Consider the following 12,338-nt stretch of genomic DNA (forward strand, 5'->3'; position numbering starts at 1 on the left):
ATATATAAAATGAAGTCCCAACTAGTCTTAATTGGTTTACCTAAAATAACTTCTCAAATGTTATTCCCCAAAACACATATAAACAAGAAAGCTGAAACACTTATTTAGTTGTTTACCTATCTTATTAACTAACTTTTTTTGCTGCCGCTATAATATATAATTATAATATAGTAATAATAATAATAATAATAATAATAATTATTATTATTATTAATATTATTTCCTCCACTCTGCCCGTACTTCCGTTTTACTTTGAAGGTACCGTTGTTTTTACCGGAAGTAAGGAGATGTTCATTGTATATGAAGCCAACTGTCAATAAAGGTCTTTACAAAACTTCATACTCTCTAACGATGGCGGTCCAAACTCGGGCTCTGGTGTCGGTTCAGTGGCTGGCAGACGCCGTCAGAAACAAACTCGTCGGTCCAAAACTTCGCATTCTTGACACTTCTTGGTATTTGCCGAAAGCGAAGCGTGACACGCGGGATGAGTTCGCTCAGAAACACATCCCGGGAGCCTCTTTCCTCGACATTGACGAGTGCAGCGACTCCACTTCTCCGTACGATCACATGCTGCCAACTCCCAGCAACTTCTCCCAGTATGTCGGAGATTTGGGCATCGGGAACGACACGCACGTCGTGGTTTACGACACCAGCGACTTTGGGGCGTTCAGCGCTCCGCGGGTGTGGTGGATGTTCCGGGCGTTCGGACACGGGTTGGTGTCGGTGCTGGACGGAGGTATGAAGAACTGGGTGGCTGAAGGACACCCGGTAACATCTGAGTACAGCAAACCGGAGCGCCAGGAATTCCGAGCGACCCTGAACGCCTCATGGGTGAAGAGTTTTGAAGACGTGATGGAGAACATCAGAACCAAGGAGGTTCAGGTCGTGGATGCCAGGTCACCTGGCAGGTTCAAGGGTACCGAACCAGAACCCAGAGAGGGTGAGAAGAACCACAAAGTGTATAGGATTTATTGTTATTATTATTGCTATTGTATCAGTTAGAAACTTTTTTTTCTCTTTCATATTTGAACCACAGTGGAAGAAAACCTTTATATGGAGACAAACACCTTTTTACATACCACAAACCTATTTATTTCCTTACTGCTGGGTTTTGTTATTTTAGTTTGGGGTTGGACCTTGATAGTCTTAGTTTGCAGGCTTTGATTATTTGTTTTCTTTATAGTTTAGGTTAGGCAGCCCTTATCAGGGAGCTGCTGTCTCAGATGCTGCTGGACATGTCTGGGTCAACAGTCTGACTTATTTTATGTTTGGCCGAGGAGCCTCAATGGAGAGATAAAAGAGTCACATGTGGCTTTAGGCGAAGAGTTTAATTGTGAAACAATAATCAGTATGTTTATGTGACATGATTACTGTTGATTACTACACTTATCTAAATCCTGCATGCAGACTGATTAATTATATAGACTTCTGCATAGATTGGGTGTCATGTTATAACAGCCATGGAAATCATCATGTTCATTTCTTCCCACTTCCTTTCAAGCATTGGCAATTTTCTTGACAAATATTTATTTATTGTATTGAATAAACTTTATATATATTTTTTTCCTTTCCAAGCAGTCTTTGAATGTGTTTTTATTTTCACTTTTAGCTCTTTTTTTTCTTTGCCTAAAATATGTTTTATTCTGACATCATAAATGACCCAGATAACATAAGATATCATACAATGTTTAACTTTTTTTAGGAAACAAAAGCAAAAGAAAAATATTAATCTTGTTAATGTTCATAGTGGGGCTGTAATAAAAACACATAAAATATATTAAAGTTTTGGAAATCTTCTGCTTAAATTATGTGAAGATTTTTTTAAATTTAATAATGACTGTGACGTCCTCTCTGCTTCTGGGACACAAAAGGATGGATATTCTAATATCCTCAATCCTCGTTCTCCTATTGTCGTTGGAACTTTGAGGTTTAACCTGTTAACTTCATCCTCATCATCATCTTTTTTTCTCCTGCAGACATTCTTCCCGGTCATTTCCCTGGAGCGATCAACATTCCCTTCACGTCTCTGCGTGACAGTTCTGGAAAGCTTTTTGGACCTGAAGTCCTGACCAAGATCTTCAAAGACGCCGGGGTGGACCTGCAGCGCCCGCTCTGGGTCACCTGTGGATCTGGCGTCACTGCGTGCCACATCGCCCTGGCAGCTCACCAGCTCGGGCATCCAGGGGCTTGTCTGTACGACGGCTCCTGGGTGGAGTGGTTTCAGAGGGCGTCGCCAGAACACATCATCTCCGAGGGGAAAGGAAAGAAGCAATAAGTTCAACAAGATAAGACAGAAGGAAGTGATAAGCCTGATGGGTCTGTCATTCAGAGGGTTTTAAAACCTACTTTTGCCTTTTGTGATTGTAGGCCCATAAAATCATAAAGTAATGATTGGTTATTTCCCAAAACGACACATCAGGATGAGTTTGCAACTTCAAAAAAGAATCAGTTATTCCTGCATTCATGTATGTAAAAACAAGTGTTAATTACAGTTTCAAAATGTCCTTCAATGATCTTTCAAACCATCAGACAATAATCAGTAAATCATTTTAAGCATAGATGCAAAAATGAACCTGTTTTTTTGCTTTTCTTTGTCCAAATTATCCTTAAAGAAGCTTCTTTACTTTAGACCACACAACTCCAAATAACTCTAAACTCCTTTTGCTGCAGTTTTGCTCCATAATTGTCATTTATTGGCAAAGTTGATATATTTTATCTGTGTGGCATTAGACATGTTTGGATTTTGTTTGCACTCTACTGAACAACAAAAATGCATTAAAAAAGCAGTTTGTATGGTTTACAAGATGTCGAACCATCCAATGCTCGACAGTACAGATGGTTTACTAGACTTCTTTATGTACTACACTGAAATGTATTAGTCAACATAAACACTCCTATTTGTCATGTATGAAATTAATATAAGGAAAATATACATTTTAGCTCTTTATATTTGTGGGTTTTATTTTCTGATTAAAAAGAGAAAATCAAGCAGTCAGCATATTATCTAAGCAGAAATTATATGTTTGTGTTTAAAAAATAAAAGCCTTCATTCTCAGCTATTGCCCATTGTTTTTATTATGAGTACGACACAGACGGATCAGTCGTGCCTGCTGTGATTGAACTTTCAGGATTTCTTAAAGGGTTGTTGGATATAAATATATTGTACTTCAAAATATCTGTAGCACAATCTGCTTAAAGTAGAACGTATATGTTTAATTTTAACATAATATGATAGTTTCATATATACTTAAAGATTTTAAAATTGTGTGAAAAGATTCGATTAGATATTAAATTCTCTCGTCATTTCGTAGTTATCTTTGAGCAAACTGAAGCTGTGTAATTTATTTGGTGTGCTAAAATAAAAGTTGGTAAATTACAAAAGCTGGCGGAGTTCCTCAGGGTAATTGTCCTCTACTTTTTCTGTTAAAAACAGTTATCACACACTTTACAGTTGTAGCTATACAGTCTTTTTCTTGGACACATGCATGAAGCATATATATTTAAATTTATTTATTTTTTATTTATTTTGTTTTTGAAGTAAAACTCTATTATACACTAAAAACTGGTGTATTGACATAGGTAAAAAGGTGAAGTTGGAGAGGCATAGCACAAAAAAGGGTCTCTCTAAAATAAAAAAGCATGAGGTTTAACATTTTAAATATTATAGAAATCATGTCTTTTTGTGGATGCCCACACACACATTTAGCCATTCATGCTTCCAAACAAACACTTGTATCAACACAGCCCCACACAGCCCCTATATCCAACAAAACACATTTGATTTTTTTATGCGTGCATAAAGTCATAAAAATTTGGTTTGTGTGGTCAGAGTGTGTTTCTAAAATATAAACCGGTGTACAGAGAAGATGCTCAGAGTAGACCTGCAACAGCCAGATCTCCAAGGCCCCCAAAACACCAACAAGCATCTATCCTGGGAGATCTGGAATCTTGCCACGCAGAACTAAGTAAAGGGACCCTATGAACAGAAAATGAAAGAAATTGAGGATGTGAGGAGTGTAAATTTGAGTACCCATGCATGTCTGAAGTCCAGCTCAAACCCAAGAGAAGAAGCTGTCAATTTCTCAGATTAAATCAAGTTTCAAGTGTTTCAAGTTATGAAACAGTTAAAATTGTTATTTTTACAGTCACATTTAATGGAAATTGTGTTTTTGGTGTCTCACTTGTCAAGTACTTGAGTCTGAGGTCAAGATGAAAAGTTCCGCATGAGACATTTAAATGTTATTCAAGTTTGAGTCCACATCTCTGACAAGAAGTTTAAAAGTATTCACTTTAAAATTTAGGAAATATTGCATAAAAAGAATGAGCAACTTCTCTTTAATTTGTGACGCACTATTAATTTTTATTCGACAACTTAAACTATGTTTTTTTTTTAATAAAATGTACATACAATCTATTTTATTTTTATTCATATTCGTCGCTTTAACAAATATCCTCATTGCGCATGTCACTACTGAATCTGCCGTGACGTCACTCCCACAGTTGTCCAGTATACTGCCTGAAGGTCCTTACGAAATAAACAAATTGGGGTCCTTTCTTGCTGTGCGCTAACGTCGAAACGAATTTTAGAGTCACATTGTTTACATAACTCAGGTGAATTTGAACAAAATTTTGTTATATTATTTTTATAAGTGGGGTTGGGTCCTATCGTTGAAAAATAAACCGTTTTAATTAATGCCAGAGGGGAACCAATCGCTTTGTTTTCCAACGCCAAAAGGGTTTTTCCCCCGTTTTTTTTCAGTCGCCGTCATAGCAAACCTAGCATTAGCATTAGCGAAGCAAACAAGCCGAAGCCAACAATTAAATATACTTTGGCCAAACATAATACAAGGTATGTGAATGTAAAGTGGTTTAAAAACAATAATAGCGAGTATTGTTGTATAAAAAGGCCGTTAAATGTTATTTTTGGGCGTATCGTTGCCGGAGCTGGTTGAGCACTGCTGATGCTAAAGTCAGTTAACTTTCACATTACCTCTTCTTTCACATTAAAAACATGGGACTAATTAAAAGTCCAGCTACGTTTCGACGCCAGTTCTGCGAAAACAACATTGGAAGTGTGTTTATTTCGTATGTTTTGATCAGAATTGATTAGTTTGAAGTTGTTTTTCCACAGGGGGGCGTTAATGAGCAACAATGTCGGGCATTGCTCTTAGCAGACTGTCTCAGGAGCGCAAAGCCTGGAGGAAAGATCACCCCTTTGTAAGCAGCATGTCGAATTTGAAGCTACAATTTCATATATATATTTATAAACATCCGATTATAGGTGAAGTTTTTGATACAAAATGGTCTATTTGTTGGTATTTCAGGGATTTGTTGCTGTGCCTACTAAGAATCCAGATGGTACCATGAATCTGATGAACTGGGAATGTGCCATCCCTGGAAAGAAAGGAGTAAGTAGAGAAACACCCAGAATTACAGCTTAAAGAAAATGTAGCAGTCAAAAAAAATCCTAGATGAAATTTACCGTGCTACTTTATGCATGCATTTTTATTTATATCAGATTTAGTGAAACAAAAAGTCCTCTTGTGCTCTCAAGTTTGGCTTAAAATCATGTAAGGAGTTCTGTACGTTTCCAGTCCTTCTGTTCCACGTGGAGGGGGCAGTGAATGCAAGGTTTTAAATGTATAAATACAGGTTTTGTTATCGCTCTTTTTTTTTTTCTTTTTTCAATTTTTTGAATTGTAAATGTGCACATTTCTATCATGCAGTTTATGAACGTTGCTGTTTTCCCTTTTGTTCTCTAGACCTTATGGGAGGGAGGACTGTACAAACTGAGGATGCTGTTTAAAGACGATTACCCGTCCTCCCCACCCAAATGTGAGTACTGTTCACTTCTGCATAGTTTATACCTAAATGTTTGAAATCAAGCAGACAAACATTCCTAAAGCTGATATGTGAGTGAATAACAAGAAAATGGACAGATTTGTGAAGAATTTTCTTTTTCAATCTTTTAACTCCAGAGCTTTAGCTCTAGTGTTGACATTCTGTCAACTACTTCAACTGTTTATGTAATCAATTCCAGCTCATTTTGAAGCAGAGAAAAGCATATTATTATAAGTAAAACTTTATATATTTCTTCAGACTTCATAGACTTTGGTTTGTTTCAAGCTTTTACACATTGTTTTCCAATATTTTTACTCAGGCAAGTTTGAGCCGCCCATCTTCCACCCGAATGTGTATCCCTCGGGGACGGTGTGTCTGTCGATCCTGGAGGAGGACAAAGACTGGAGACCTGCCATCACTATCAAACAGGTGCAGACTGACTCCACACATTCATGCTGGGACAAGTGCGTTTTCATTTGTGTAGAAGCTTAAAGGGGTGATGCAAAACCTACTGCTGCTTCTGGTCTATTGTGCTGTTTTTAGACAAATTAAAAAATAAATAACATCAATACTCAGAAATGCAATTTAAGCTTAATTGTCTTTCTAAATATCCTAAATCATCAGAAAAATACCACCAAAACATGTTCAAAACACCATTTCAGCAGAGTGGGTCTTTCAGCCACAGAAGCACTGCAGTGCAGATTGAGAAATCTCTCCGTCTGCTCTGCTTGACCTTTTTTTGAGATGTTGTGATAGCCACCAGTCTCGAAGCAGCCAGCGGTTTCTGGACCACACTGCCACTAATGTGACTGTTCTGACTAATTAGTGGTTAGATTGAAGCTTAACTGCTCTCCACCAGCGTTTTAGTCATACATTATCAAAGTGTTTTTTGTTTTTCCTAAGATCCTCTTGGGGATTCAAGAGCTGCTGAATGAGCCGAACATTCAGGACCCCGCACAAGCTGAAGCCTACACAATCTACTGGTATGTCGATGAAATAGTTTTATTTAATATCTAAGCATCCCTGTAATGTTTTCACTGTCTTTTTGCTCCAGTCAGAACAGGATGGACTATGAGAAGAGGGTAAGGGCGCAGGCCAAGAAGTTCGCCCCCACATAGAGGGGAGGGCAGATTTCCCTCCGAGCTGCCCGAGCAGCCTGACGCGGCGCAGGACGAAGGACCACTCCAATGAGAACCCACTTTTCAGTAGTATTTTGCTGACCAGCAAGCCTTTTTTTTCCTTCTCAACTTTTAAACAATTCTTCTTCTCTGTAAAATAAAAAAGAGCCGTTTCCAGCAGCTGATCGAGCTGAGAACTGCTGTCAAAAATGACATTTGTAACATGTATCATCCGTATATCAGAGCGCTGAGCTCGGCCCTGCTTTCATTAAGACAAAAAAACTGCGGTTTGCCATCCAGGAAGTTTGTTTGTAGCAGATTTTATCTGCTGCGCCATCATCTTTATTATGTTTTTTTTCTAAAAGCCTCAAACGTCTTTCACTTTTTTATGTGTGAAGTGAAGCAAACCAGACAAACATGTTTTCATCATCAGCTAAAGTTTGAGATAAACAGAATTATTTACATCAAAAAAGACAATCTTGGCGCTTCATCAAATTAGGCGACTGAAGTTGGAAGGAAGGGAAGTTTCTGTGGGTGTTTGCCAATAAAAATGAGAAAAATTAATGCTTAAAAAACCCTCATTACATCCTTGAATATTGTGACGAGTCTTTGTGTGAATCCAGCTGAAAGTGACGCCGTGTGTCAGTGACCGTGATGACCTCCACACACATTCATCGTCCGTGTGTGCTTCCAGAGACGCCGTGGTGGCGCCCGCCGCTTCGTTTTGCCCCCTGTCATTCATTTGATCCCACAATGCTTCCACAACAAACACAGACGTGTATAAATCCAAAAAGAAGAAAACTAAAAAGCTCCGTGGAGATGACGGAACCTCACTGCGACGGCCTCTAAACAACCAAATGGGACGGAAGAAAGAACACTCGAGCGAGCAAAGGCCTGACCTCGATGCCTCCAAACACGAGTGCATGTACATAATATAAATATTGGAAAACTGTGGAAGTTGTTTTATATTGTATTAGCCAGTTGACATTATTTGTGGCATTATGATAAAAGACAATAAATGGTCTAATATTGTGAAATAAAATTGAATAAAAGCTGGAAAAAAAAACTTGTTTTTGTCTGTTGTTTTGTTTTTTTAAATATCAGTATCACTGCTGGATCCAAACCACATTTCTGCAAAGCTGCATCTTTGACAGGGTTTTCTGTTTTTTGCAACACTGAAGTCAAATGAAGCAACATGTGTAAATATTCAGCAGTGTTGTGCAAAAACATCAACCTGGATCACAAACTTTCACCCAAAAGTAACTTCAAATAAAAAGACAGCTTGCACAGGACTGGTTTCACAGTGGTTCAGACCCCAGCAGAGTCCTTCCTGTGTGCAGGTTCCATGTTCTCCTCGCGCATGAGTGGATTTATTCAGGATTCCATCTTCCTCATCCAGAATCAACATCTTCCCAAAGCGTGAATGGGATTTTGTGATCTTGTGGCCCTGCAACAGACAGGGGTGTACCCCACCTTCACTCAACAACAGTTGGGATAGGCTCCAGCAACCCCGTGATCCTGAAGGGGGTTCAGCGGACTCTGAAGATGAACGAGCGAAGCAACTTTACAATAGAAAACACCAGAAAACAAGATGTGAAAGAGCTTCGCCTTTGTGCTCTGTTATGACCCCAGTGCTCTGTTATGACCCCACCCTTATATTGACGTGTGATTCCTCTCATGACAAATGAGTACGAGATTTTAAGTCTGCTATGGACACCAGTGAAGATTAAAAAAAAAAGTTCACTATTAATGTAAACATGTCTAAGATGGCACAAGGGTTAATATATGATGAAGAAATTATTGTACGTTTTGTTATTCTTCTGCATAAAAATGAAATTTACAAGAAGATTTTAAGCTTGAAGCACTGATTTTTATATTGAGGTTTTAAAATTCTTGAGTGTAAATTAGAGTCTATATATTTTTATTCTTTATTTTAATTGTTTTAACATTTCAGCTGTTTTTTTATTGTGTTTGAACTTTCAACGTGGCACTTTGAACGAGGTCATTTCAACCCTTGTGCAGTTTACATTAAAAGTAAATTGGTTTAATAAAATCCTTTTAATAGAAAGTTTCTTTATAATTGAGGAAACTTAAAAACAACAACAACAAAAAAAGGGTGTGGGGAGTTTTGTTACGAAACTGTTGTTTTTCATTTGTTGGTTCAAAGTCAGGCTACTTGTCAAAGTAACACATGATGTTGTGGTTATTCATCTTGGTAACATTCTGAAGAAATTTCTCACCCATTCTTCTCCACTTTCACCTCTGCAGCGGTGCGCCGTGTCCGACTTCACATGACCAGAGAGGTGCAAACGCCGCTTAGGGCAGCGTGCTGCTATTTCTCCTCTGCACATTCTGATCTTGAGAATTCTCCACAAAAAAAAAAAAATAAAAAAAAAAATAGTTGTGAAAAGTTAAAAATAAGCAGAAATACAAAGGTCAGTCAGTGCTGGAGTCTCGTCCCAAAGTAGGGCTGCTTGAATCTTATATTTATGGAGTAAAACAACATAACTCATCTGATATTTTTTGGATTTTTAAACTTGTTCTTGCACAAACACAACAAAACCAGGAGTCTGCAAACGTTGGCACTAAAAGGTCCAGTTTCTTAGAACCGCAAACCTTAACATTTGACGCTTAAACACAAAATCTTTAACATGATGTCATTTTTCAACTGTTAATATGATCAATTGATTCCAGTAGATTCTGAAGGAGGAAAGCGGCGTGAGCTCAAGTAGTAAAGGGTTAAATCTTTTCATTTATAAAATGCTTCTAATCAAGCTTCTAAACATTTACAATATTTAACTTAAATACATTTTAAATTAAAATAATGTTTTTCTAAATCCAGAAAAGCAACTTTTGCTCATCATATTCCTTTCAAAATAAAATAAACTTGTGCTAAGAAGATCCTCCTCCAGATAAAAAACAAAAAAATGCATAATTTATTTTTTTCTTTCTATCATTGTGACTTTGTTGCACTTTCATAATTTCTCTTCTTCTACTATCAAATATGAAAATAATAAACATATTACAAGCATAGATGCAATGATAAACTTTGCGCTTTAAGCGTCTTCTAATAATGGACCGCTCAGTCAGAAGATAAAACCTTTAACCGCCATTTTGATCCGTTTTATCATATTAAAATATAAACATAAAAGGCAAATGAACTAAAACACAACTACAAGCTCAATATATATATATATATTTTTTGCATTGAAAGCCAAAGGATGCCAAAAGATGCATAAAAGACTCTGATCTGGGCCTCCAAAGTAGAATACATTATGATGTTAACCCTTATTATTATTATTATTTTTTCGTGTCTCCCCATAGATGGTGCACTATAAATAAATTAACTTTTCTTTTGATGCAGAAAATTATTCTGCATTCAGGAAGTGTTGTAAGATTTGTATTCTTTAACATTGGTGTGTATCTTCTGAGTCCGATGGTCTTTTTTTTTTATTATTATTCCGACACCAATATGAACATTAATGGTTTTATTTCAACCTTACATTTGACCACATTTTTGCATCAATTTTATTGACTCATAATGCATTTTATTAATGTTTGTATGTACTCTAATTGATTGTTTATCTTATTGTATTTTTATGGTGCTTTTTTATTGCTGATTTAATGTTTTAGGTTGACCTTTTAAACTTATGTCCCAACTACAGATGAAAAATAGAAAAATTCTGCCACATTCCAGTCATGCTTTTAATGTGCACTGTCTCTGAGAAATAAACCAATAAATTATAAATAATGCAGCATTTCTATAATTTGTGTTTTTCCCTGATATCAACCCATTGTTGCAATTGGCACTAAAATGAGAACTAAAGACACACTTCTGAAATAGAAGCTCCAAAGTGTTCGGTTTTAAAATATATGCGTTTATTTTCTCTTATGAGTTGGACTATTAAGACACAATATGTGTAGGCCCGGGTACCGGGACCGGCCCGCCGGGTAATTGTATCCGGCTCTTTTTTATGGACACCAAAATCTTTTGGGATATTTATATAAGGACTTATTCATATAAACAAAATGTAAAAGTAAAAGTGCTTTTTCTTTACTTTATTTCTAACTTGCACAATTTGGAAAAAAAAAAAAAAAATTATGGAGAGTAAAATATAGAACGTTATTTAAGTTGATTTATTCTGGAATAATATTCCTTCCTGTTTTTGTTCATATTTATATTAAAAAGTTAAGTTTTAAAATGTTAGTTTCAAATGTCTATCCTGTTTGGTGTGTTTTGGATTTTGGTCCTGGTGTGCGACTGAGTTTGACACCCCTGATCTTTCTGAAACGCCCTTCTAACTACCTTCCAGGGATCGAGCTGAACAAGAAACGGAGAATTCTAGAAACATGTGACGGCAATTAAAAGATAATTCAACCTAAACGCTCTGTTAACATTTGTCAAATAGTATATTAAACTACAAACCAATGCAGCTTTTTCCCAGCAAGATCACATGAAGTATTTCTTTGGACTCGTACACCTTCTAGAAATGACCTTTTTTTTTCTCCTGCTGTGAAATGGAATTTTACCCACAATCTGTGTGTGAAGCTGTAGGGGTGGACCGCCATTTTCTTTAGAATATATCTTCTCCTGAGGATGTTAATCCAGGGAGGTTAGTGTTTGTCTGTCTTTTCCCTTTTTCTTTTGCAGGTTTCTTACATTTTTATTGATTTGTTTGTTATTAATTTAACGTTAGGGGAAAACTTCATTTTTATGTTATGCCCCTCAATCCCCTAGACCCAAACAGGGGTGTTATTTAAATTGGGGGCTCGTCCGGGATTCATTATCCATCAGGATTAATTTTTGTTGGATTTTTTTTTTATATTTTAGGTTTTGTTTAATTATGTTTGTATATGGAGACAAAGTTATACATTTTTAGTTTACTGCTCCAGATCCTCTAGACACCAAAAAAGGGGAATAACAGTATTTAAAGTGAAATTATAATAGTGGACAAAGAAAAGCATCACAAAACATGAAGCTGAACATGACGGAAATGGAAAAAAAAAAAAAAAAAAAAAAGCACACCACGAAATGAGGTCCTGCTTCCTATCTGAACACCGCAACACACAGAGGGGACAGAAAAGTCTGAGCGCTGCACAAAAACATGCACCCCTGTCCACGCTGACATGAGCACAAACGAAATCCCACCAGCAGACAAAGAGATGCCCACCGACAGATAGCTGGTGTGGGTTTAACCAACCAGCTGCTGCTCTGAGGACGATAGAAATGATGAGAAAAGTTGATAACCTCTTTTGTGCAGAAATTGATCAGTGATGGAGGCCACCACCGCATCTGCAAAAATAAAAGTGTAAAAGTTGCAGCTGGGGGAGATATTTGCTGCATGAGAAGAGTAAACGCAGAAGAATGAAGGTGGTTTT

At 37.0% G+C, this 12,338-nt stretch overlaps 2 protein-coding genes across 3 annotated transcripts; both read left to right on the forward strand.

Moving 5' to 3' along the window:
* Positions 1-357: 357 nt before the first annotated feature.
* Positions 358-3,057, forward strand: LOC112146661 (3-mercaptopyruvate sulfurtransferase; the record flags this gene model as incomplete). The annotated part of the gene is given in 2 exon segments (XM_024272578.2): positions 358-940; positions 1,977-3,057. Coding segments are annotated over 2 exon segments (882 nt in total), but the record flags the coding sequence as incomplete, so codon positions are not given.
* Positions 3,058-4,487: 1,430 nt separating this feature from the next.
* On the forward strand, positions 4,488-7,523 carry LOC112146732 (SUMO-conjugating enzyme UBC9). 2 transcript variants are annotated; one of them, XM_024272706.1, is made up of 7 exons: positions 4,488-4,611; positions 5,132-5,217; positions 5,325-5,408; positions 5,763-5,835; positions 6,161-6,270; positions 6,745-6,824; positions 6,896-7,523. In XM_024272706.1, the coding sequence occupies exons 2-7, from the start codon at positions 5,152-5,154 to the stop codon at positions 6,957-6,959; spliced, it is 477 nt and encodes a 158-aa protein (XP_024128474.1). In that variant the 5' UTR covers positions 4,488-4,611; positions 5,132-5,151; the 3' UTR covers positions 6,960-7,523. The 2 variants fall into 2 exon arrangements, with proteins under 2 accessions (XP_024128474.1, XP_024128473.1); XM_024272705.1 differs by having other exon boundaries at positions 4,512-4,849.
* Positions 7,524-12,338: the final 4,815 nt, after the last annotated feature.

This window comes from Oryzias melastigma, linkage group LG8, assembly GCF_002922805.2.
Source record: "Oryzias melastigma strain HK-1 linkage group LG8, ASM292280v2, whole genome shotgun sequence".
Classification (NCBI taxonomy): Eukaryota; Metazoa; Chordata; class Actinopteri; order Beloniformes; family Adrianichthyidae; genus Oryzias; species Oryzias melastigma.

What these genes read in the sequence shown, in the direction of transcription:
- LOC112146732 (XM_024272706.1), top strand. Translation starts at nt 5,152, where the DNA reads ATGTCGGGCATTGCTCTTAGCAGACTGTCTCAGGAGCGCAAAGCCTGG. An exon ending in GGAGGAAAGATCACCCCTTT is followed by an intron (nt 5,218 to 5,324) that starts GTAAGCAGCATG and finishes TTGGTATTTCAG; the next exon opens with GGATTTGTTGCTGTGCCTAC. An exon ending in CTGCCATCACTATCAAACAG is followed by an intron (nt 6,271 to 6,744) that starts GTGCAGACTGAC and finishes GTTTTTCCTAAG; the next exon opens with ATCCTCTTGGGGATTCAAGA.